Source organism: Oculina patagonica, chromosome 6 (assembly GCF_052425735.1).
Source record: "Oculina patagonica isolate OP01 chromosome 6, crgOcupat, whole genome shotgun sequence".
In the NCBI taxonomy this organism is placed as follows: Eukaryota; Metazoa; Cnidaria; class Anthozoa; order Scleractinia; family Oculinidae; genus Oculina; species Oculina patagonica.
Genome location: NC_135763.1, coordinates 5,610,758 through 5,631,839, shown reverse-complemented (window position 1 = coordinate 5,631,839; position 21,082 = coordinate 5,610,758). Strand labels below are relative to the sequence as shown.

The window sequence follows — 21,082 nt, the reverse complement described above, 5'->3', positions numbered from 1 at the left end:
CCGTTAAACAACACACAGGCTAAAACACAATTAGAATAATGGGATTAAAAGGACAGTAAACATTGTTTTTCGCATTTGAAAGATTACACCAAACGGTCAAAGAACCAAGCAAAACAAAGTTTATCACATCACGATCAACTGTTAAGTTTATTTTCCAGGCAAGGAATTACATTCATCAGCAACATTCATCTTGTTAAAACTTAACAGAAGCTTGAACTAGAGAAAATTTCGAGAAATTGGTCCTCGTAAAATATTACGCATTGAAATAAGACAAAAAAAAAATGAATAAATAAAATATCATCGCTATGGCGATTGTATCCTCGGGATTGCATCGGAAATTAAAATGATTAAAGCTTCTTCATATAATCAACTTTATATACTCGTTCCCAGTTGACCACTGGTTGTTGTTTGTATGTTATGCTCCTCCGACTGCGGTGATCTTACTTCAGCCTCTTCTAGTGTCGTGCAGTAGTTTGCTGAGTTGTCGCTTTTTGCTTTGGCGGCCGTGAACTGGATGGCCAAGGTGATGCAGGTCGAGGTGGTGACAGTCGGAACGGTCAGACACTTCACGCCTGGCCTTATTTTGATAATAACCGGGGCAGTTCCGGCAGTAGTTTTGATAACCTTGAAGAATAAACATACCAGTTAGAATGGCGTGGCAAGCAAAGTGGCATGATACAACCCCTCCAAAATTCTACAATGATCTAACCTTGTCAAAACGTCAAATAGTCTTTCAGATATAAACGCATAGCCTTATATTTAGATTGAACTGTTAGTGTGTAAAGGCATTTCATGACCGCAGTATTCTTTTAATATTTAATATTGTAGTATCTCATACTGCATCACCGTGTTGTATTAAAAACAAAACATTATAACACCTATTATAGACACCTAAACGAGGATTCCAACTCAAAAGACATTTGGCCAGCGCGCTTTTCAGAAAAAAAAATCTAGTATGCCTATAGATATTCAATAAAATTTTATGTAGGCGTAGAGGGAAATCTAGACTCCCACCCATATACCATCATGTCTGTTATGTTTCGTAATACAGAGTTTATCTTACTAACAAATTTTCAAAAAGGACAGAAAAAGGAAACAATATTGAAACAATATTGAAAACAGTTTAATTATGTAAAACAATATACATTCTTACCACAATAGCAGGGACGACAAGTGCCTGTAACGAATAAAAAGAAATGCTTACTCCTACATTTTTTACTATAGTAATTCTTGTCTAAATGCTCATGTATGTCCTTAAAGTGACTTATCACGGTAAATCACTCAAAAGCTTCGCATGAATAAGTCTAATTAAGAAAAAAAAAGAATGAATAAAATATAGTAATGGCTTTAAAAAGATTTTAACGGACAAGGTTTTTTTCATACGAAAATTAAGCTAAAAGGGGATTTCACAAGTACTTAATAGTCAGGTGCCCAGGAGTCCAAAATGTGACACCCACGGGCATTTTTGTCTGATGTTTGGCAACATAGCTATTTTTACTAAATCGAGTACGCTGATTTCGAAAATCAATGTTGCCAAGCTTAATTCTCGCGTTAAGATGATGTTTTGATACATTTAATTATGACGTCATGGTCCAAATAAGGAATTTTCTTTCCTTTAGCTATTTTAAGTATAATACATCCAGAAATTCATTTAAAGCATTGTTAGTGTGCTGTAAAAAATGATTTAAAGAATTTTCTGAGAGTTTTTACGCTGTTTCTGTGAAAATCAAGCCCTTCAGTGACAATTGACCACGCCCTCTTAAACAAAATTCACCCTGTCGCGGAAACCTTATCACGGGTGTAGTTTTGTTATTTTGTCAAAGAACAAATGCGATTTTTGTATTATAGTATAGTTATAGTGTACTATAGTTGCAATAAGAAAGAAAAATATTGTCGTCGTGCCACGCTGAAGCTACGAGCTAGCGAGCATCAAGAATGACGCCATTACAATTTTCATATATCGAGTTTCCCTTGTTTCAGCATTTCCTTTTAAGTTTTGACCGCCGCCTGGTTAGCTCAATTGGTAGAGCGCCGGACTGCTGTGCGGGAGGTCGTGGGTTCGAACCCCAGACCGGACCAACACTCAGGGTCTTAAAATAACTGAGGAGAATGTGCTGCCTTTGTAATTACATCTGCAAATGGTTAGACATTCTAGTCTTCTCGGAAAAGGACGATAAACCGTAGGTCCCGTCTCCTGTATCTTCAGTCTTGTAACAGGGGACGTTAAAGAACCCACACACTATTCGCAAAGAGTAGGGCACGAAGCTCCCGGTGTTGTGGTCTGGTGTGTAAAGCGCATTTGAACGTATGGAAAATGCGCTATATAAATGCATTATCATTATCATTATCATTAAGTTTTGTGGTAAAATAAATGGAAATAACATCATAGTTAATGTCATAATATATCATCGTTGTTATAGTTAGAGATAAAACTTTATTGTTTGTCTTGTATATTGCTGAATCTAACTTATTTCACAATGCACTTTGTCTGTTATAGGCTCATGATAAAGACTTTGGTTGAGCGCATGTAAAATTAACGAATTCAAAATGATCATAACATTGCTCCTTGCTTTCAGTTTTAAATCTGTCTATAATATTTTTAATCAATATCGGTAAATATTTTTTATATATCTTCTGAACTTTTTTAAAAACACTGAACTAATATTGCTTTTTAAACAAGTTTCTTTAAAGCGCTTTAGCGCAGTTTGATATAGAAATTAGCGTCGGTCTTGGTGCATCTACACAGCCCAGTGCACATGGCATGCGTTTTTCTAAATTCATAGCAAAGAGGCACATATATAGCCAGTGGTCAGATCGGATTTCTTACATTCAACAAACGTTTTCTGCGGAGGTAATGGTGTCAGCTTCGAGGACAACTTCGCCGACCGAGAAGAGAAGAACAGAGTGTTCTGTGAAAACTCTCCACAGATGAAAGAGGTGCTGTTACAGCCGGTGATGGTGTGAGATGGTAACAATGAACTTGACGAGTTATTAGGAAGATTTGCTGAGACATCCTCTAACGTTATTTACGTTGATTCTCTTAAGTTCCTGCCCATATCCACACTGTTGATGAGAGCTTAGCGCGATCGATGTGCCAGGAGAAGTAACAGCAAGTCTGTGCCTCGAGTGGAAACTATTATGTTGTCGACATGCCCGCTAAGACTGAATGCATAACGAACAAACTTCGTATCGGCTTCCTCTTGGTTGGATCTCAAAAGGCTACATCTAGGCCAGAATCTGAGCAGAATCCACTTCGTATGAAAAACCACCAGATATACTACGATTGCAGAGTCAGTGCCTGCGAGATAAGTTCATCTGAGAGAATCCATGCAAAGTCCGCTTTGTTGTCTGCTAGTGCCAAAAATGCTCGCCACTTCATCGGCTGCAACTGAACCTCTCTTACGTACTTCAATGACTCTGCTCACAGGCCGCGCCGTGTTCTCGGAGCGTCGACTTCTTCTCGTTGCTTTTATGGAGTGCCTCCCATCGAGTAACACATCAATCCTCTGGTATCCAGGACCTTTCCGTAAAACAGTGTTCACGTAACATTCCGCTAACCCACCGAAAGCATTTGCATTTTTTGGTTTGCCAATAGCTGCCACCATAATTAGTATGCTGCCACCAGGGCGAAGCCATCGAAGAACAAACTGACTCTAGGCACTCTGACCTTTTCTTCTGAAAAGGTCTTCTAAAATTGACTTGTTTCACACTTGTGGGGTTCATTTCTGCGAGAAACAGTGGCACCGGCTTTATACCTCAGATGCTACAATATGGCTTGCATGTTTATCTCGCGCCTGCCTTCATACACCTTCACTAGACAACATAGAATACTCTGGTTTCCATGCAAATTTAAAGTCTTTCTCTTTTTGCGGCTAGTTGCAGCACTTTTAACTTCATAAAGGCTGGCAAATAGAGGTGGATTATTCTTGCGAACAGGGTCACGAAAGTTTTTCTTTCATCCCTTCTTCCCGCTCCCGTTCTTCCTCTCTGTCTGAAGATAGTAGCCTCCATTCCACGAATCGTTCAAGCTGAGTCTGTCCAATCGAAAGATCTTGTTTTATTTCTAGAGTCACGAGATCTTTCTTGGCAATTTTTTTTTTCTCATTTGTCCGTGACAAGAACAACCCGGATTTTGTTGTGTGGAATGTAGGGAATTATCAGCTTCATTATCTTGCTTCTGTCTCTCCTTGCCACTCTCTTTGTTAATAAAAGCAGTCGTTATGGTGTATGTCAAACATCGCTGATGTTTGTGGAGCAATTCAATTACAATTTTCTATTAATACAAGAATCACATTCATTTTTAAACAAAATGATAACACTATACCCGTGATAAAGTGAATTTTTATGAGAGGGCGTGGTCAATTCTCACTGGACGGCTTGATATTCATAGAAACGGTATAAAAACTATCAGAAAATTCTTAAAATCATTTTACAGTATACTTATAATGATTTGAACGAATTTCTGGATGAATTATGCTTAAAATAGCTAAAGGAAAGAAAATTCCTTATTTGGACCATGACGTCATAATTAAATGCATCAAAACATCATCTTAACGCAAGAATCAAGCTTGGCAACATTGATTTTCGAAATCAGCGTACTCGATTTAGTAAAAAAAGCTGTGTTCCTAAAAATCAGACAAAAATGCCCGTGGGTGTCACATTTTTGACTCCTGGGCACCTGACTATAAGTTGATTTTTACCTTTCAAAACATGGATGACAAGCTGATCTGCAGTCCTTCCCATTCCTGCATAGTCACTCTTGAGGATGTGTTCATTGTGCGGAAGACTCGCCATGGCATGAAGCTGCCAACTGCTGTAAAGGTTACCAACCCCAACACAGAACATTTCCACGCCATATGACCTGATGTTCATGGATGGTGTGAGGACGTCATCGACGGAGGTGCCCGCTGCGATCACAACAAGGATCCTCGGCACTTGGGCTCTCCAAGAGCTGTCAAAAAGGTAATGTTTTGTCACGTGCAAACCGCGACCAAGGTACACATTGTGTATGCCTGGCCAGTTTGTTCCAGGATACTGTACGGACGCCAACGCCTGATCTATGCTCTTCGTATCGAAGTATGTTTGAAAGTTAAATATAACTAAGGCCTCAAAAGAACACACGACGACTCCCACTCGAGTCTTGTAGTAACCTAGTGGAAAGGCACGGACTACAGCGCTGACAAAGCTCAGGATGTGCTTGAAGTTGTTTTCGTTGCCAACGGCCGAGGATCCATCGATCAAAAATCCCAGGTCCAGTGTAACTAAACAGATAAGAAACAAAGAAAGAAAAACATAATAACAGCGTAATAATAACGAGTAAATAAATGTAGTGTGTGGATTGAACGCCAGTCCATACAAATACCGAATAAAAGAAGGGGACGACAACACTGTGGATAAGAGATGATAAATGACTTCTATTGCACTTAAACTGCAGGAATAATCGGCATTTGCATAGATAGTGATAGCAGAGATAGCAGCAAAATTTAAAATGAGGAAGAAAACAAACCTTCGCCTGCTTTTACTGAGCTTGTACTAATGCTGATACCACCGGCTAGACAAAAAGGAAAAAAATAAGAGTACAAACTATAAAATGACAAAAAAGAAGAATTTGTAGGAATTATTTAGATAAGAAAACGTATTACTATCGCTGACTGCAATATGATTTTGCCCGTACCCTTTACTTGTCGACCTCTTCACATGAGAACAGTTCTAGTTTGACCTTTACCTTGTGAAATCTGTGTAGACAAACTTCCACTTATCCCTACTAAACCACCAAAGGAGGGAGCCTTCAGAAGGTGAGACGAAGAAAATGCCATGGACGAAAGCTGTGACTGATCAAAAAGACCACCCATTCCAACAGAGATTATCTTGACTCCGGCCGTTTTCAAAGATGCTGTGGGAGCTGAAATGTCATCAGAAGATTTTCCTGCCAAAAGCGCAACAAGGACACGTGCTATCCCTCTGTTGGGACCTACAAACAGGGAAGTCTTGCAACGAGAAAGTGCAGCGCCTGCGTTGCAGTTACCACCGACCAGCTTGAGATTGGCAACAGCGGAGTCAATTTCTAACATTGAAGCATACTGACTAAACCCAAAGACAACCTATCGGACAAAAAGAAAAAAAAGTGGCTGATTATGTCAAAACTGCCTTTAACATATAAAAGAAGCAAATATAGAGGCTGTCGACCAATGCAGCATGACCGACCATGATAAACCATTTTGGTATTGAGCACCATACTTGAGGCTTTTAACATTACTGATCCTTGGAATATGCATGACCTATGTAGTTCAGTTTGCGAAAGGTTATGGGTGCGACTTCTGTTTGGGAAGATCTCTTGCTCTTGGATCTGTGAGAGTGAAGTGTCTCGTCCAAGAACAAAATACAACTACCCCGGCTAGCGCTAGAACCAGGTCCGTAACCTCCCATTCCAGAAACGAGTTTTAGCAAAGCGAGTCTATGGTAAAATCAAATATATTCACCTCAGCTTTGTTACCAAATACAACTAATCCATAGCGTACATCACCACCACGCGAAAATAAATGGAACACTTTGGTGACAAACTTCTTGACAAGTTGAAAGTTAACTTCCCCTTTAATACTTGATGACGTATCCACCATAAAGGCCAGGTCACAGATACCTAAGAAAGACGTATCATCAGTATGTATAAGTGTCATGAATTAATTTAATATTACACCGGGAAAAAAGGAAAGGACGCAAATGCGAAGAGTACAATGAGCTTATCTATTCACAGACGAATATAGGTTAAACATATGTTGTCTGAATTATTATATAATTATAAAAGCTTCCATTCGACCCATTCGAATAAGTTGTACAATGGCATTAGTCATAGAAAGAAGCTACATTAAATTTTGGTACAATGTAGTAGAACGCGAATTAATTATTACAAACGCTACAAATTAACGTTCAACGTCTGAATATAAACGGATTTTTTTATAAGCGAAAGAATTATTATATGCTCACTTTTAAGGGGGCATAAAATAATTCAATTAAGGAATTTAATAATGCAATTGAGGAATTTAATAATTCATTTAAGGAATTTAATAATTCAATTGAGTTATTTAAAAATTCCTCAAGCACCTCTAAATAACTTTAATTCAAATCATGATCACGGTTGCAGGCTTTTAGCAACCTGCTTTATGTCAATTTGGAAAATTCACTGCCAATTCCAGTGAGCCATTTTAATGTGTTACTATTGATAACCGAGCGAAACTCGTTTGACCTTTTGTCATACAATACAAAAGCATACTAACCACCTTCCCTTGATGGAACAACTACACCTCCAGCTGAAATAAAAAAATCTTTGTATTAAACACTGGATAAGCTAGTTCTGAAATAGTTTGAAAGTTTGTTAATATGTTTGTTACGTTGTATTTAATTTATTCTACCATTATAAGACTTTGATTTTGGGTGCCAAGATGGAAAGGGTACATGAAGATCATCAAAAATCCTATCAATAACCAACTGAAACTCAAGTTAATTATAAGGTCCGTCACTAGAAAATAACCACTTCAAACGGTCTTTGAAGTGGTTTTATGACATCGACATAAACGAACATCAACCCGAAAATTTCTCTTTATGGATTGTCCGTTGTTAACACAAAGTGAGTATACTTTTCAATTTTTCAATTGAAAAGTACACTTAAAATAACTTTAAAAAGATATATTTAACTATTTTCTTTTACGTGGCATGTTACTTTCTCTCTGAACTACTTATTTATTCATTGGGTATACCATCAAAGATGATTATTTCACTCGTAATTTAAATAACAAAATGTTAGAGAGGTTACTCGCAGCCTGCATCTCCAGCTGAAGGTATTATCATTTTTGGATGGTTCAGACAAGTTATATAACAGTCATCTATTTTACCGGCCATTTTAGTAAATATATACAACATATGGACAAAAAAAGCGGAAAAGGAAATGCCACTCCGGAGGTATTACCGTCCATTATCAGGGACGAAAGGCTTCCGGTAAGGCTAGGTAAATTGCCAGTGGTCCCAACTGTCAGGATGTAGGACGAAGAAGATGCCATTGCTGATAGATCGAACTGATCAAATGAAGCACCCACTCCAACCGCAATTATTTTGACTCTGCTAGCTGTTTTCAAGGAACTAGCCACAGTTGACACGTCATAATGAGATTCCCCCGCCACAATTACTACGAGTACACGTGTTCTGCCACCGGCATCATCTACAAACAGTTCTGATTTGCACTTTGAAAGACCTTCCCCAACGTTACAGCTACCACCAATCTGCTGGACACCGGTAAGTGCCGAGTCAACTTCCGACATTTGAGTATACTGTCCAAATTTGAACACAACCTAAATGAGATATAATCAATTTTTTAAGTATCTAAATGAAGATGGCAAATTAATCGGTTAATCATTCAATTGATAACCACTTAAGAAGAAAAATCAGTGATATTAAAACATAGCGTTTCGAGAACAGCATCTCGCCATTATCAAATGGAAATTGAAGCAAGTTTCATATCGATTCGTATAAAAATAAAGTGAAAGTGTAAAGTTATTTTAAAATAACCTAAGGTGTAAAACCAAAAGAATGCGCATAACTATGTGAAACGTGTCACAGGAATAAAATGGTAACAGACAGTCCCTCGTGAATACCTTATTATAGGAAATTAACGATACATGTTATTAACGCGAATTTCAAAAATTCGCGTTAATTTTATGTATGTTAACTTTTTTACTATAAGCATTTCACCAGAACTTTTCATAAATTCGCGTTAATTTTATTAAGCGTAAATTTTGATCGCGTTGTTAAAATGCCTCGTTATATTCCTATAATAAGGTAAGGGCCGAATCGCACTAGCGGACAAATTTTGTAACAATTGGTAGATTTCATCATTAACGTGTCACTTGTTACAGAAAACAAGTGCGAGTGCGTTTTTTGAGACCTAGAACTAGTCCAACATTTCAGGAAAACAAAGAAGCAGTTGTCTTATGATTGGTCCGCGTTGCACGCGCGATAGATGTTGTCAAACAATTGCAAAAACAAGTGCGAACGACTTGTTGGACAAGGGCAAATTTTGTCAAAACGGACAAATCATCCAAGGGGCCGAAGTCCTGCCTCAAGGCAGGACAATTCATGACAAGTCGCATTCCCATGCCCCTCGTAATGCCAGATAACAATACGTTGTTGATTGGCTATTGTGTTTGGCCCAAATTGCACCGAAAAACAACACGCACTCAAAAGTTGTTGGGATAGTATGCACCGTGAGGTGGCTCTCACTATCATAATCCAGCCGCAAAATCTTTTCTTTTTCTTTTAAGTGAAGTGTTTCGGCCAAATGTAAGAATGAGAAAAGAAAAAGTTATCTTGAGACGACTCATTATTCTACTGCATGAGAACACGCGTACTTTAAATGCGAATTGTTTTAGTTTTTTTACCGCGTTGTGCTGCATATTTGATGTTTGCCCAAGACGGCCGTGCTGACAAATTAGTCAATGGGCCCGAGCAGATTTTGGTACCATTCAAAGGGACAAATTATGAGTGGTATCAGATTAAAGTGCATCAGAAGGAGTTTCAAAATTGAGCTGATAGCAATCACGAAAGAGTAGCTTAATAGGATTTTTTAAGAGTATAAAATTCTCCTTCTGCATGAAAACGAGGCTACAGTTGTAATACAATTTAAAACTCTTATTATGGTCTATTTTTGCTCAATTTTATCTTGCAGTATTGGAAACATGATTATTAACTAGTTCTCTCAATAAATTGGTAAAAGTTTGAATTAATCACTAAAACAGAACAAAATACTGTTTGAAGGTCCTGAATTGCATTCTAGGTAAATCCAAGATGGCGGCGGCTTTGCCTTAGGAAGGTGTGCGGTTATTTTGGTCTAAATTTTTCGATTTAAATCCCCAGAAAAGGACAAAGAAATCTCTTAAAAAGATTAAGATTGTATTAAAAACTTTAGAAAACTATTTTTGGCAATTCTGAAGGAATCTAAAAGAGAATTATTTATACAATTAACTTACAATATCAGTCCAGAAATATTTCGCGAGGCGCGAAAGGGTATCAATGTTGTTCTGATTTTTGAAATAAACATTTGTTTCGCAGACGTTATTTAGCTCGGTACTGGTTTCCTGATGTTTGGGCACTGCTGTCTTTTTTCGGAAAAGCTAACAACTATGTTGGAAAACACAGTTTGTTCTCTAGAGTCGTACCCAAATAATTCAAAACTGTTTGCGCGCGCCAAGATGCCCGCCAAGATGGCACGTGCGCGTGTTGAAAGATGACAGAAAAAAGGAATCGTGGTTGTTGCCAAGAGAAACAAGCACTTTAAATTGAAAGATATTACATTGCGCTGTCCAGAAATACTTCATTACTAAACCTGATTGCACCATGGAACAAGGACGTCTTGAATTGAATGGGCTGAGGCATTCATTACCATCGAAATGTTGCATTAGACGTACAGTTAGTCTCTGTTGTAGTATGGGACCTGAAAGCGATTTTTCCTAAAGGATTCAGTCAATATGTCTCCTGCATTCCCAATGAAAACTTCTTTGGGGCATTTACAGCAGAAGATGTAATATATCGCTGATATTTCCTGTAATCAAGTTTGATTGGCTAATGCGAGGACAGGTGTGCAGAATAGGGAAAGGAACCCGGTTGGTGGGGTGGGAGAACGCGTGGCGAGCTCAAAGAATGTCAAAATAACCACGGAAGAGTCGTCACTGACTGACCAAAATGATAAAAATGCGTCGTAAAATATGGAAGACAGATGCGTCCTTTGTTCACCGCACCTCAACTTTTACCTTAAAATCCTCTGTACATCGGAGAAACACCATTCAGCTTCAGTGGAGTGAAAAATCAACCCCTTACTTGTCATTTATTGCAGTGATGACAACAGCGACGATTTAAAAGCACCACAATAGATGGAGACTGAATTGAAATCAGTCCTCAATATTGCTGGAGAAAGGGAAATTCCTTCTATGTTTTATCACCGCAAATGTTGCCGTTAATGCGGGAATTAGATAAGCTCCGAAATAGAGGCGAGGCGGTTAAAACCCCACCGAAAAAGAAGATCTTCAAATGCGAAAACACAATCTATGATTAGAAAAAAAATTGTAATTAGAAAAGTATATATATGAAACGTTCCAAAAATATAGAGCCTTTCAAATTTTCGACAAACTGTCGAAAGACTGTACGCTCTCATTGTAAGCAAAGTTGTCGAAGCTGAGGAGGCAGCTAATAGTTACTCCCGCATATCGAGTACAATGCTTGACTTTTTGAAGAATTTAAGATTGTTAAAGCAGTTACAATTAAATTAAAAGATGTAATTTTGTCGGCACGCGTTCATTTGGTGTCACACAGATCAAAGACTCCACTACAAAAAAGCACATTTAACAGAGCTGAAACAAGAATTCGGGAGTGTAATGCACTCTGAGAACTTGCTTAATATTGTCATCATCCGGTCATTATCTGTCCTTTTCGCGATTGGCGACGCAAAAGGCCTCCAACTCTCCTCGAACTGTTTGTAATTGACTACAGCTGGCCAGAGGTACAACATATTCTTTACCATCAATTATCACAATAAGGGAGCAGCACCTAATGCAACAGTATCGATGAAATTAAGGAACCTAGTTAGTACATTTGATATGCAATTATTTCACAAGAAGCTGTTCAAATAACATGACCACACAGCCTATTCACTAGGCATTCTCAGCTCATTAGCAGTGACACCTTTAAAGAACGCCTGGCATGGGGACAAGGCTGGTCGGGTCACCCTAGCCGTGAGAGCTGTGCAAAAATGTAGTCAATGGTCCAGAAGAACTTGAGTTACATTCTGATAATTGGAAGTGTAAACCGCCCAGGAGGGAGCTATAAGACCTTCTCCCAATTAGAAAAAATAAAACGGCACTTTGTCTCCACAAATCCTGTCTTGACTCAAGAAAATAAAAAACCACTACCTCAGAATAACACCTCCCTTGCCTTTCTGGAATGTCCTACAGGGTAAGTGGTATCGCTGTCCAAGCCTGACACTTTGAAACCCATCTCCCTCAGTGACAGTGGCTAAATTAGCAAGAGACACTTTAACCATTGCAAAAATCCATGCATACAATGCTGGTTTAGCGCTGTAATCCTCGAGCAAGAAAATTATGGAATAATATTTGAACATACGATAGAGCATGCATAGAAGAAAAAGTTGCTTTGAATTTAACTGTACCTTGGTGCAAAAGTGAGAAAAGCAGAACGTAAGTAATTGGGCTGGGTTGACTAATATATCAGTCCGCGAGGAGGAAGTGTCCAAAAACAATGTGGTCAATGTGCCCGCCGCTGATAAGCCACAATTTTTGAAGTTCCTGTTCTTGAGCTCTTCGGAAGATTTTTTCTTCAAAGACGTCAATTTATTTATTTTAAGAACGGAATGAAGTTGAGTACGAAAAGACTAGACAGCTTTAAGTTCTATGATGTTCTAATTTTTCAGAAAGGGAACAACGACAATTTCTCAGTCAGAACCGGCATTCAAGCCTGAATGCCGTCTCGTTCCGAATATTTTGTGGGATACACTATTACATTTCACAGGTTTCGAAAGTTTGGCAAACACGCTGTAAGTTGCTCGTGTCGACTCGTGGTGTTTTCTTCTCAGTTAAGTTGTTATCTTCTGTCTAAAGAACTTCGGAATTTATTTAATAATGATCTCGAGTTGTATCCAGTTTCCATGCTTTCACTGAAAACGACTTTTATCATTTCTCGTAGAAATAATAGACCCGTCATAACATGGTCATATCAATGTTATAGAAACTGTTTGTTCGTATGAAAAACGTCCTTGAAAACTATTGGTTTTTGGTAAGTAGGCAAAATTTGTGTTTGATCGAGCCAAGTGACCCATCAGGCCGGAGCTTGTCCCGGTATCCGGTAGCACTATTGCTACTCCCCTGGATGGGATGCTAATCCATCGCAGGGCTATCCCCCTGCGGTGACTTCGCCAGTACCATTTATACACATGGGTGGAGAGAGGAATTGGTTTGTAGAACAGGCCGAATAAAAGCTCTGTGGCATTCTTTACAACCGAGTTATTAAGAAAATAATTTTGAGACAAAACAGTGTTTAGTATGCAGTCTTAATATTTGTTTCCCTCTTTAATTTGGGGCACAAATAGGGCGGCCAAAGAAATGCGTATCATCAGTCGAGAAAATTCTTCCATTAATATTATCCACCTTCACTTAAAATTATTTTAGATATTACTTTGTAATTAATATCGCATCTGTAATTGAACAACACAATGAAGAATACACGTTTTCTGTGACAATTAAGAAACACGTTCATCCTGGACATCGCAAATGTCAAAATGCTTTATCCCCTAAACAAAGCACTGAATCGATATCAAATTTACAAGATTTTTATGTTCTTTATGCAAGAATATGTAAAAAGAAAGAGTTTATAAGATACACCGGCAAGATTTGTAATTTGAATGACGTAAGATAAAAACCTCCACGCGCTTTAGTCAAATGAGGCCGCCTCTCGCGCGCATCATTTGGTTCAAAATGCTTTCATTTTTATAAAAAAGAGAGATCAGTATAACTCTTATTAACCTCAAATACTATGTCCGTATTGTAAAATACAAATCCTTGTTTTTTTCTCCCTGATTTATTTAAAAACTTGGTCCACATTTTGAAATTCTAACATCAATCTCGATATATGACAGGTCTAAATTGCAATCCGGCTTTGTTGCCATGGAAACCATACAGAGAAAAACCCTTAAGTGCGGCCAAAGCCCTTGACTAGCATCATCTGCCTTTGCTGTACTTTGTCAGGCCTCTCTCGCAACATTTACGTGCTTGAAGTTTTGATAAAGTGATTATTCATTACCCTTCGAGCATTAAAATGCAACATTGATTTTGGAAAGATGACGTCAGAAATCACGTGATTTCAGCAAGAAAGCTACTCTTTTGGAATTGCTATCACATACCAAAATGAACTAGAATGTTCAAGGATTCGAAAAATATATGATAGCATTTGTCCCTCTGAATGGTACCAAATGCCAAATTTTGGGGTCTGGGCCCATGGACTAAATGTACAGGGATGGCAGAAGCACGTGCAGAGCTATTGTACTAATAATTACACCTTTTGTTTTCTTCAAAATGTCTCTGACTTGTCGCGACAATTTTGTTTTTGTAAAAAATGTTATGACATTTAAAACTTGTCCGCTAGTGCGATTCGGCCCTAAGGCACTTAAACTTTCCGCGGCATCTCTTTAAGGCGCAAATTGCTCCCGAAGATTGGTCCGCTTATGGTTGTGTTTCTCTTGGGTGTTTCCCGATCCAGGAGTATTTATGCTCATCGATACGCATGTGGAGGTGGTAGCTCGTGTTGCATTCACAACGTTTATCACACAAACTAAATTTAAATTCACAAACAGCGAATTTTTGGTTGACTAAAGAGGACTTTGTTCCTATAATCTGCTCTAACTATTTTATCGAAAGATAACAACAACGGAACTAGCAGTAAGTGGCAATCAAGAAAACGTTTGGATATGCATTTATTGTTAACATTTCTATAATGGGCTCATTTGTTTATTTATCTATAAATTTTCTATTCCATAGCATTTTTAGTCAATAAAGTAGTAGCAGCTCGCCTAGGATAACTTGACTACTTGCGAACCACTAAGGACGATGGAAACAAATTTGTAAATAAATTAAATAGGTTGCTGTTTACTGTTAACTAAACACGTACCTTAACAGTGTTTCCAAAGATAGCTAGACCGTATCGCACACTGTCGCCAAGAGCAAAGGAGTGGAAAATTTTGGTGACAAAATTCATAACCAGTCGGAAATTTGTTGCGGTTAAACTTGACGATGCATCCACCAGGATTGCCAGATCAAAACCACCTACAGATAAATATTTAGATCACAATCACACTTTGCTTTCTTTTTTATAATGGCTAAAATGTCTGTACTGTAGAAGAAAGGTGAACGCATTAACAGAGCGCATGGGACAGGGACAAGGTAATCTAACTGGTTGTGTTAAAAGGATAACATATGATTGAGAATAAACAATACTAGCGACAGCTCCTTAATTCGTCAACGAGCTAGAGAGTAATGTATATATATTCCTTCACCATCTAATTTTTTGTTTCCCCTTAGTTTCCTGTTTATTTGCTTGCAAAAGGCTTGCTTGCTTGTTTGTTTGTTGTTCATTTGTGCTATCTAGTCACTTGCTAATGAACTTTGTTTTTCGGCTAAATAAAATCGCTTTAACAAGTAAACAGATAATGGTGACATAATTTCGACGTACCGCTTGTAACAGGTACCCCTGGTGCTGAAATTGAAAGAAACAAAATGAAAAATAATAATTTTGATACATGCAATTAAATACAAATGAGTTAAATAGTTAAAGCAGTGGTATTTTTACATGTAATAAGTCGTATTAGGAGCTCAGAGAGCTGGCATGTATAGGCACGGCAGACGAGAAAGGCGTGAGTGAATAACACAACAGAGTATGAAAAGGCGTCAGAGATAAGCTCAAAAATACATTGTTACATTATAATATCAATTAATTAGCTTAAATAGGGTATAAAATAAAGATATATATACAGTAACAAGGGACTGATCACCAGTAGTAGCTGAACCTAGTGCCGGGAATGTGAAGACGCAAACAAGGGGCCAAATAATAATAATAATAATCTTAAATGATATTTGTTAAAGAATGTACAACACTAACCAGTTGTAGTAGCTCCCGGAGCTGGAAGCGAAAGGAACAAAAAGAGGATTGAGTTATTAACAAATAAAATTAAACTAAGACGCATAATAATAAAAAAATACATTACCAATTGCAGTAGTAGCCCCTGGTGCTGAAAATGAAAATGAACAAAAGAAGAAGAAAACGTAATAAGTTTATAAAATATATATATATATATATTTAGAAAATAGCACAAAGTAAATACGTGCGCTGATTGGTTAAAAATTGTGTTTCTATAACTCGATGGAGACACAGACAGTTGTCGTAGACACGGCAATCAATATTTACGGCGCTAAAATAAGCAATGCAAAAATAACAACTAATAATTGCGCCAAATTTTAATGTCACAGCTGACAAAAACCAGGTTAAGACTAAACAAATATTTGCACATTTGAAAACAAGCGAGTAAGATGTTTACAGAGCCCGCTACACATTCAAAAATAGTCTGTGAAAGAAATTATCGAAGCGGCTGACCTTTCAAAGAAGTATATGAATTGGCGCAACTTCACTCCATTCTAGGCTTTGCAGCACTTCAGAACTATTCACAGCTCCTCAACAGGACAAGATATTCGTTCAGAATGCCGAGTCAAACTTCTTTTAACAGAAAAATAATGCACTTTCACCTCCAAGGTTCGAGTCGCTGGATCGGCAGCGTCGGTCGTCAAACCATTCGGTTAGGTCGATGAAGCGAAATAAAACCACAATTCTTGACTCCTTCCAGTACTGGACTTCAGTTAAACCATCGGCTTAGTTATTTCTCATAATTACGTTAACTTTGGGGCTTGTTTTCTTTGTTTGTTTGGCCAAACAACGGTGAATTTTAGCCTTGAAGCAAATGTTGAACAGTTGATTTATTTCTGTTCATCGACTCCCTTACTATGATTGGTTGATTACTGTTCATGACGTAAAACCGCGAGGTGAAGAGAATCTACGTTTTGATGTTAAATAAAGCGCTTAATATTACTTTGATGTGCGTTATTTTCTTTGTGCTGTTTTCTAAAAGAAATAGAAAACATGTTATCCGTGTTTCTATCGAGTTATAGAAACACTCGTGAAAGTTTGGGAGAACTCGAAAAAGCTGTGGAAACACTCGTCTATCGACTCGTGTTCCCACAGCATTTCTCGTTCTCCCAAACTTCCACTCGTGTTTCTATAACTCGATAGAAACACGGAACATGTTTTCTATTTCTTAAATATAAGCTCGTCAAGTATTCATGAGTAGTCATGCAGCACTTACCACTTGTAGTAGTTGCCCCTGGTGCTGGAAACAAAAGGGCACAAAGAAGGAGAAAATGTTAAGTAATAAGATTATAAAGAAAACAAATATTGAAGCTCTTCAAATAATCAAGCCAAGGGGGATAGAAACGAGGTGTGAGACCGAGTATCGATGCTCTTACAACTTGTAACGCGATCAATTCACGATGTAGTCAGCGGTTTTTGGACGATGATGCAACAGGCAATCTTTTCCAGCGAAATGCAAGACTACCATGCCGTGGAATCAGTTATTATAAAGGAGTTCAATTCTCTTAAATAAAAATCTAAAAGCAGTGTGTTTATCCGAAAATTTTGTCATTGTCGTGTAGTTATACGAACGCATAATTTTGTGATGCCGTGCTACCTTTTATTGCTGAAATGCAAATGATTGTACCACGATTTTCATCTGGCCCACATGGGGATTGTAAATGAGGTAAAACAAAGAACGACCAAGTCAACAAACAACCTCGAATCATAAAAACAGGGGGGGGGGGGGGGGAAGAAACGAGGTCTGGGACCGAGTAGCGATGCTCTCACAACTTGCAAAGCGATCAATTCACGATGTAATCAGCGGTTTTTGGACGATGATGCAACAGGCAATCTTTTCCCGCGAAATGGAAGCTGCTATGTCGTGGAATCACTTATTATAAAGGGGTTCAATTCTCTTAACTAAAAATCTAAAAGCAGCGTGTTTAAATCCGAAAATTTCGTCATCGTCGTGTAGTTTTAAGAACGCAGAATTTTGTGATGCCGTGCTACTTTTCAGTGCTGAAATGCAAATGTTTGACATGTTGGGCGCTTTCCATTCGACCAAAAATTCTGGTTTGAGTTTCCGGAAAATTCCAGTGGCAAATGGAACAGTATTTTCCAACTTTTCCGGTTGACTGCACGGAAGGCAAAACAAAATTTGCATATGGTCAGGTAGTGCGTCTACTATGGAAATTTCTACGGTGCATTAAAATAATGCACTGTGGCCAGTTTCCTGCAAATATAACTCGATATTTTTGTAAATAAAAAGCATTCCGAGCACTGAATATAAACGCCATGAATGACATCGTGGTGACAAATACAGGGACCTTTCAAAAGGCACACTACAAGCAACGAAAACGTCCCCAACCCAAAATGTTTGATGAGCAAAACGTAGCCTGCACGCGCGTTATAAATATTTGTACATTTCAGTTTGCTGCCGCCTGCAAAGCAACAACGAAAAACAACCGAGTTCACCTACATTTTTTTTGGAGTTTCAAGAATGCTTCCTTAACACATGTAGCTGCTTTCAGCTGCACAAATCGCTAAATTTTCTGCCGAAGGAACTTAGGCTGAGTGTAAAATGGTAGCTTTTTCCAAAATTTTCTGAAAAGAGGACAACCTCGCAAGGTAGACCCAAATTTTCGAACACAATTTCCGGGAACTTTCAGTTCCATTTGATTTTGCTTCTGGAATTTCCGGGGGTTTCGGTTGAATGGTTCGCATTTCGGAATGTCACCACTTTCCGGATTTTCTGGAAACTTTTCCAGGAAATTTCTGTACCATTTGTCCTTGTTCCGAAATTTCCGGAATTTTTGGTCGAATGGAAAGCGCCCGTTTGTACCACGATTTTCAACTGGCCCACATGGGGATTGTAAATGAAGTAAAACAAAGAAAGACCAAGTCAACAAACAACCTCAAACAATAGAGCAAGAACAATAGCTCCGACCAGCGCGGGAATATTCGATCGCCACGTTTTCATTACCATTCCCGTGATGGTTTTATTTCATAACAAACACCACATATTGACACCAAGAACTTTTTCGGAGAAATTTTCGCTGCTTTAAAGTCAAAACTTAGAAAGTCTTTTTTATTACTACATATATAAAAAAAATCGAACTCTCTCACTGGTCCCATGTTTTTGTTTTGGCAAGTTCACAAAGAAAGGAGCTGCTCATGCGCCTTAGAGACATCCGCTGACTACCGCCCCGATGATTGCTTTGCAAGTTGTGAGAGCATCGCTCAGATTTCATATAAGGGAATGTATGGGAAGTTGCTTCCCCCCCCCCCCTGCATAAAAACAACCTCGAATCAATAGAGCAAGAACAATAGCTCCGACCGGCACGTTTTCATTACCATTTCCGTGATGCTTTTATTTCATAACAAACACCACATAATGACACCAAACACCTTTCCGGAGAAATTTTCGCTGCTATAAAGACAAAACTTAGAAAACCTTTTTTTTTCACTATTAAAAAAATAAATAAAACTCTCCCACTTGTACCATGTTGTTGTTGTTTTGGCAAGTTTACAATAAAAGGAGCTACTCGTGGGCATTAGAGACATCCGCTGACTATCGCCTCGATGATTGCTTTGCAAGTTGTGAGAGCATCGTTGAGATTTCATATAAGAGAATGTATGGAAAAATGCTCCCCCCTCCCCCCCCCCCCCTGAATCAAGCAATACTTACAACTTGTAGTAGTTGCCCCTGATGCTGAAGAGAAGACACAAAGAAGAAGAACATGTAATAAGTTTATTAAGAAATATATATATATATATATATATATATATATATATATATATATTAAACCTCTTCAAGTAATCGTGCATGGAACACTTACCACTTGTAGTAGTTGCCCCTGGTGCTGAAAAAGGAAAAGGCACAAAGAAAGGGAAGAGTTAGTTATAAGATTTTACATGAGAAAAAATAATATTGAAGCACTTTAAGTAATCGTGCAACACTAATCACCACTTGTAGTAGTTGCCCCTGGTGCTGAAGAAAAGGCACAAAGAAGGAGAAAATGTAAAAAGTTTATAAAGAAAAAAAAAAGAAACTTTTCAAATAATCAAGCAACACTTACCACTTGTAGTAGTTGCACCTGGTGCTAAAAAAGAAAATGCACAAAGAAAAAAAAGTGTTATTAGATCACAAACAAACAAATTCTAAAGCTCTTCAAGTAACCATGCACACTTACCACTTGTAGTAGTTGCCCCTGGTGCTGAAAAAGAAAAGGCACAAAGAAAGGGAAGAGTTAGATATAAGATTTATGAGAAAAAATAATATTGAAGCACTTTAAGAAAACATGCAACACTAATTACCACTTGTAGTAGTTGCCCCTGGTGCTGAAAATAAAATTGCACAAAGAAGAAGAAAATGTAATAAGTTTGTAAAGAAAAAAAAAATAGTGAAACTCTTCAAATAATAAAGCAACACTTACCACTTGTTGTAGTTGCCCCTGGTGCTGAAAACGAGAATGCGCAAAAAAGAAGAGTAAGTAATAAAAATTATATTTAGCAAATTAAAACAAACATTAAAGCTCTTTAAGTAATCATGTGGGACTTACCGCTTGTTGTAGTTGCCCCTGGTGCTAGAAAACAAAAAGAAAATTAAACAAAAAAGGACCATTAAAGATGAATAATGATTGCGATAAAATTAAAACGAAATACTAAAGCTAAAATAATTAAAAGAGATTTGTAGACTTTGCAGACTTACCACTAGTTGTAGGTGCTGAAAATGAAAGGGTAGGGAAAATGAAAAGAAATTACGATACATAGGAAAAAATAAAAAAGTGAAGCATTTTTTATGTAGCTAATATGAAAGGGTGTGAACGATGTGGAATGATAAACGTGACAAGAATGGTATGGAATCCATAAACTAAATTAATTATCATTGTAGCTTAACGTCTGGTGCTAGAAATTAAAAAAAAAAAAATTCAAAGGCACGATAGACAGTGTACAGATAACCGCAACAACATTATAGAACGCATCATGCATGTAATACCAAAAACCCAGTGGTCTTAATGTTAAAGGGATTATGTCACGGAGACTTCGCAAATTGTTGGCCTAAACTATTGTGTAACTTTTTTAATTTAGTTTAATAATAATTATTGTAATGCGCTTTTGAATATTTTTATAGAAAAAGCGCAATATAAGTATTAAATATTATTATTATTAACTGTTCTGAAATTAGTTGACGGCTACTTAACCCAATAAAAATAAAATCTAATTTAAAGGAAGATATGATCATAATTTTCGGATAGAAATCAAGCTACGCCTATAGTTCTCAGCTTTTTGAAGACGCGCAGAAACAATTTGAAAGCGTTTTCAAATTGCAATCCGTTTCCATCCAAGCCTTTCGCAA

At 37.7% G+C, this 21,082-nt stretch overlaps 1 protein-coding gene across 3 annotated transcripts; it reads right to left on the bottom strand.

Moving 5' to 3' along the window:
• Positions 1–175: 175 nt before the first annotated feature.
• On the bottom strand, positions 176–17,451 carry LOC144658474 (cochlin-like). 3 transcript variants are annotated; one of them, XM_078518888.1, is made up of 13 exons: positions 16,958–17,451; positions 15,809–15,832; positions 15,703–15,723; positions 15,277–15,300; positions 14,716–14,870; positions 7,961–8,339; positions 7,272–7,304; positions 6,480–6,637; positions 5,726–6,101; positions 5,507–5,551; positions 4,701–5,261; positions 1,154–1,177; positions 176–624 (listed from the first exon to the last, which is right to left on the bottom strand). In XM_078518888.1, exons 5-13 carry the CDS (start codon positions 14,800–14,802, stop codon positions 446–448), a joined length of 1,842 nt encoding a protein of 613 aa, XP_078375014.1. In that variant the 5' UTR covers positions 14,803–14,870; positions 15,277–15,300; positions 15,703–15,723; positions 15,809–15,832; positions 16,958–17,451; the 3' UTR covers positions 176–445. The 3 variants fall into 3 exon arrangements, with proteins under 3 accessions (XP_078375014.1, XP_078375013.1, XP_078375016.1); XM_078518887.1 differs by having other exon boundaries at positions 15,703–15,832; XM_078518890.1 differs by lacking the exon at positions 16,958–17,451 and having other exon boundaries at positions 15,703–15,994.
• Between the last annotated feature and the right edge of the window lie 3,631 nt (positions 17,452–21,082).